The 6,000-nt window shown below is 45.4% G+C and overlaps 1 protein-coding gene across 1 annotated transcript in view; it reads left to right on the forward strand.

The window, feature by feature from the left end:
* The window catches only part of LOC102860532 (IQ domain-containing protein F6-like), a 43,427-nt gene extending 38,067 nt beyond the window's left edge, over window positions 1-5,360 (forward strand). Inside the window, exon 3 of the mRNA XM_006892309.1 lies at window positions 5,041-5,360. Within this exon, the coding sequence (XP_006892371.1) occupies window positions 5,041-5,360 (320 nt within the window). The remainder of the gene's footprint in view (window positions 1-5,040) is intronic.
* The last annotated feature ends 640 nt before the right edge of the window (window positions 5,361-6,000 follow it).

Here is a 6,000-nt window from a genome sequence, read left to right on the forward strand (position 1 = left end):
ATTTTGAATGTATAAAATTAGGTACACAAGCAAGTATTTATTTAGGCTGAGAAAAAGAAATTGCACATTTTAAAGGTTGACAGATACTAGAAATGTAACATAGTGTTACGTTAATTAACTGCCTGTCACACTTCAATCATACTTTCCTGTGATTCAGCCTCCAGAACCTTGGACTGCTTTTTCAGATGAAGATTTTGAAGCTTTTATTATTGGCTCTCGGAATGCAAAAGACATCTAATTTCTCATAAGATCTTACATGCAATAGCAGGCCTACAGATTTGGGTCCCTCAATTATAGGAATTCTGATAAACTGGTTAAACAAAATTTCCATTGAAGAGGAGCACAATATGGTGTGTTTATAATTATACTGTATGCAGAGCAGATTATTCGAGAGGCTGGGCTCTATGAGGAGACGTGTGGCATTAGGATTGGTGGAAGATCTATCAACAATCTGCGTTATGCAGATGACACAACCTTGCTCGCTGAAACTGAGGAGGACCTCATGCACTTACTGCAGAGGGTCAAGGACTGCAGCCTTCAGTATGGACTGAGGCTCAATGTCAAGAAGACAAAGATTCTTACCACTGGACCAATTGGTAGCATCAGGATGGATGGCGAAAAGATTGAGATTGTTTACAGCTTCAGTTTGCTCAGCTCCACAGTCAACACTCTTGGCACCATAAGCCAGGAAATAAAAAAGCGTATTGTGATGGGAAAGTCTGCTGTTAGGGACCTCTCTAAAGTACTCAAGAGCAACGGTGTCTCTTTGGAGACTAAGGTGTGCCTGATACAGGCCATGGTTTTTGCAATCACTTGTTATGCATCAGAGAGCTGGACAATGACTAGGAAGGACAGAAGGAGAATTGACGTCTTTGAGCTTTGTTGCTGGAGAAGAGTATTGAATGTACCATGGACTGCCAAGAAAACAAACAAATTCATCCTAGAGAGGGTTAAACCAGGCTACTCCTTGGAGGCAAAGATTCTGGGGCTTCGTCTGACATACTTTGGACATGTTGCAAGGAGAGACAGGTCTTTGGAGAGGGACATCATGCTGGGTAGAGTAGAGGGACAGCACAGGAGGGGAAGACCCTCTATGAGGTGGATTGATTCAGTGACTGGGGTAATCGGGATGGGTGTGTCAGAGGCAATGAGATTGGCACAGGATAGAGCAGGGTTTAGGGCTGTTGTACATAGGGTCGCTATGAGTCACAAATGACTCAACGGCACATAACAACAACAACATAATTATACTATTCCTTTAGTATTATTTTTCTGACAAAAGGGAACTTCAATTTTAATCAGATATCATGGTCAATAGAATCATCCACTTCCATTCATAGTTTTACAGGTCTGATAACAGGAAGAATTTTCTTTTACTAGCTTCTGGCTCCACACCTTGAAGCCTTTCCCTCCCCTGCCCACATATCTCTGGGGTGGGCCCTGTGGGACTTGTTTCATTTCATGAAAGCCGTTTTGCTTCTAAATCTTCTTGTGGAGACAGCAGGTGAGTGAATATATAATTGGTAGGAGCAGTTTTGGGAGTAATTTCTCCAGCAACAATGTCTAATAAGAGTGTAACAAACAAATATTCCCTGATAGCTTTTTAAAACCAAACAACAGTGTAGGTTAAATAGTTACAAATACCTGCCTTGACAAACCAATAGAAAAGAATTTTTTTTAAAAAATGCAAATGTTGTTGTTGTTATGTGGTGTCAAGCTGGAACCAACTACTAGTTCAACCTCCAATGGATTGTTTTATTAACAACAACAACACCTTCCTTGAATATTTTGTCCTTTCAAGTACTATCTATATCACACTTAAATGACAATAGCAGCTCAGAAGCTTAGACAGGAACCTTGGAGAAGTGAATTTATGTTAATGGCAGAGAAATAACTTAGATAAAGATAGCGAGAACGTTTACCCAGCATCAAGGTTGAGTCAATGCCACAAATTACAGATGTAGAAATGGATGAACTGGTGTATATTTTGCTGTGTATCTCAACAATTAATGATTAAAATTAACAATTAAAAAAAACATATACACATGCACACACACAAAACTATCTCTATGCCCAGAAGTGACTTGGAAGCCACAGATCTATTCCAATAAACCCAAACTAAGTCTGTCTCAGCTCAGCTCCCCCTTAGCCATGTTCAACTGTCATTAAAACAACTTGCTTTTGTAAATGCTAAGCAAAATAAATATAAGAACTTCTGAACATGTGTTGCAAGCCCTTCTCAAGGGCTTAGATATTTAAATTTTGGGAAATTCACAATGGCGATACTCAAACACCAAACCCGCTGCTGTCAATTTGGACTCCAAATCACGGTCCCCCTCCATCTGGCTCCCAAGACCATAACACCTTACAAGAGCAGGCCTCTCAGCCTCCTCCCGTGAAGAAGCTGGTAGACCCCAACTACCACCTTTCTGTTAGCAGATTGTACACTAGACCACCAAGACTCTGCACTGTTTACCAATACCCTTAACATAAGGGAGCTTTGGAGGCCTAGTGGCAGGAAGCTGCACTGCAATTCAGAAGGCACGTGGTTCGAGGCCATCAGCTGCTCCTTGGGAGAAGGATGGACAATCTCCTCCTGTGTGATTAACAGCCTCTGAAAACTCACCAGAGGGTCAGCTAAGGGTTGGTCGTAACTCAACGGTACTCAATAACAATAAGGCCTGTTACTTGAGGTAAAAACTGCACACATCTATTTTCCTTGCAACCAGGAGAAATAGAAATGACTGTGTAGAAAGAGAGCAAGACATGAAATATCGATTACATCAGAGAAATAAACCTAAGGCAAGAAATAATACCTCTGAGGGGAGCTCTGGTAGTCTAGTGGCAAAAAGTTGCACTGCCATCCCAGAAGTGCATGGTTCGAATCCATCTCTCTGCTGGAGAAGGAGGGACAATGTCCTTCTGTACCAATCAAATCCAATTTGACGGTTTACACACACAAAATAATAATTTTTTAATAATAAAATTTTTAAAGAAAAGAAATAACTCCTCCAAATGACAGTCAAGGTAAAAGCCAAACTCCTTGCCATCAAGTCCATCCCAGAGCATTACAGAGAGTAGACAGAACTGTTACAAGTGATTTTCTCAGCTGTGATCTTTATGGCAGAAAAGACCGAGTCTTCTGTCCTTAGCACTGCAGGCTGTGTTGAACTGCCAACCTTTAGGTTTAGTTGTTGTTATGTGTAGATGAGAGCAAACCAGTCATGTTGCTCAAGGATGTTTTTGTTGTTAGATGTTGTTGAGTCAACTGTGTCTCTTTATGGAGCAACCAACCAACCATGTTATTCATTGACTCCTCTGCCCAAGTGGGTAGACGGTCTGTGAAAGAGAAAGGAAGACCCTCAATGAGATGGACTGGCTCAGTGACAGCAGCAATGGCCTTGACCATGGTGGAGGTCATGATGATGGTGCGCCATCTCTATCCTCGCCATACTCAAGGCCATTGCTGCAGTCACTGTGTCAATCCACCCTGCTAAGGTCTTCCTCTCTCTTTCACAGACCTACAACCAACTCAGGTACTGCTGTTGTTGTTAGGTGCTGTATATGACTTACAGCGACACTGTGAATAACAGATCTGAAGACTGTTCTCTCCTGTGCCAACCTTATCATCTCTGACACACACAAGCCCATTGCTACATTCATTGTGTCAATCTACCTGGCGGAGGGTCTTCCTCTCCTTCACCACCCTCCACTCTTCCAAGAATGATGTCCCTCTCCAAGAAATAACCTCTCCTAGTAACATGCCCAAGCTGAGACGAAGCTTTGTCATCCTTACCTATAAGGAGCACTTTGGCTGCACACCCTCCAAAGCATATCTTGTTCTTTTCTCAGTCCATGCGAAATTCAGTACTCTTTTCCAATACCACAGTTCAAAGGCATCAATAATTCTTCTGTCATCCTTATTCATTGTGCAGCTCTCAGATGCTTAGTAAGTGACTGAAAAGACCATGGCATGAATCAGGTGTCCATTAATCATCAAACTGACACCATTGTTCCTCAAAAATTTGGAAAGGTCCCTGGCTACAGGCTTTCCCAGCACAATAATGACTCCAGATCTCCAGACAGCTAGTACCAAGGGTATTGATTGTAGATCCATGTAAGATGAAATGTTGATGGTTTCAATCTTTTCTCCTTCTATCATGATGTTGCCTATTGTCCAGTGACCAGGATTTTTGTTTTGACATTGAAAGGCTTTAACAAGTGTTTCAAGTCTTCCTCACTTTCAACATGCAAGGTTGTATCATCTGTATAATGGTTATTGATGAGTCTTCCCCCAATCCTGATGTCACATTCTTTTTCACAGAGTCCAGCTTCTCGAATAATCTGTTCAGCTTACAGGTTAAATAGGTTTGGGGAAAGGATACAACCTGGATGCACACCTTTCCTGATTTTAAACCATGCAGTGTTCCCTTGCTCTGTTCACACAATAGCCTCTTAGTCTCAGGTTAGGTTTCTCATGAGGAGCACAGTTAAGTGTTCTGGGATTTCCAATCTTCTCAATGTTAGCAGTAATTTGTTATGATCCACATAATCAATAAATCACATGGTTGGTTGGCCCATAAGGAGACAGAGTGAAGGAGTGGTTAAATGTGCAGAGGCAGGATCTGAGGAGGGGGTGCTGGTGGGTGGGGTCTAATGATGAGACAGATTGTGGTTAACAGTTGAGGGTGGGGCTAAGACTGAGGTGTCCTAGATGATGGGGTGAGTAAACTCTAGAGACCCAGGCCATGGACACACAAGCTGTGAATGACACCTCTAGTAAAGGGATCCAACCAACAGGCAGAGAGCAGAGTTTAAAGGTGAGGGACTCAAAAGTGGGTGGGTCTTTTTTTTTTAGTGGGTGGGTCTTAGGGCTGAGAGATCAGGACCAGCTGACCTACGCCCCCTTCCTCTCAAATGCCAGCGGTGGGGATTGGGAGTGAGAGTGTGCCCCCCTGAGCCATCTCCTTGTTCTTCATTCCCCCAATCAGTCAGAGAAGGCAGCCGTAAAGATTCAGTCATGGTGGCGTGGCAACCTAGTACGCCGGTCGTTACTGCACGCGGCGCTCAGGGCCTGGGTCATCCAGTGCTGGTGGAGGTCCATACAGGCCAAGATGTTGGAGAAGAGACGGAGACTGACACTGAGGCTCTACACCTGCCAGGAGTGGGCAGTGGTGAAGGTGCAGGCACATGTTCGGATGTGGCGGGCCCGCAGACGCTTCCTCCAGGTGCGCGAGGCCGCCTGCATCATCCAGGCTCACTGGCGCTGGCACACCAGCCAGACCCGAGGCCTCATCAAGGGCCACTATGAGATCAGAGCCAGCCGGCTGGAGCTCGACATCGAAATCCTTTTGGCCTAAGGCGCTGACAGAGCCAGGGAGACTGGATCTCTCACCAATAAAGACCTTTACTGGCCACCGGCACATTTGTTCTTCCATTAGACCCTGTGCCAGAGGGCTCGGTTCCTACCTTCTGTCTCCCACCCAGAAAAAGATCCCCAAGTGTGGTCTCGAGTGTCCTTCCATAGGTCACCTTACCCTAAGCCCCTGCTTCTATTGCATCTGATCTCTCTGGGATCCAGAGAGACTCCAGAGCTCAGGCTGGACCCGGGTAACTCTGAAGGCTAGATCTCAGGCCCCTCCACAAGTTTGGGGTAGAAAATAGACTTTCTCTTCCTGCAGCCCCTGCCCAGGCATCTTCACTGAGTGGGACACCAGAGAGCTTGGCTATGGTCAAAGCCAGCTGCAAAGGCCAGGATCATCCAGGCCTGTACTTGGCAGGGCCTCAGGGCCAGCCCCAGCACTTGGCAAGGGGCCAGGAGGACAGAGCCCCTCAGCTGAGCAACAGCAGGGCAGGTGCTGTGCCCCACAGAGGCAGGGGGATGGCAGGAGCTGAGGGGCAACAGCTGTGCCAGCCCCTCCCTCCCCTGGGGCTGAGCTGCAGATCTTCCCTCTTCTGTGCCAGCCACTTCCTGGGAGGACCAGGCAGAGGGGAGGGGAG

This window comes from Elephantulus edwardii, unplaced genomic scaffold (assembly GCF_000299155.1).
Source record: "Elephantulus edwardii isolate Elephantulus edwardi_28Jun2011 unplaced genomic scaffold, EleEdw1.0 scaffold00113, whole genome shotgun sequence".
Lineage (NCBI taxonomy): Eukaryota > Metazoa > Chordata > Mammalia > Macroscelidea > Macroscelididae > Elephantulus > Elephantulus edwardii.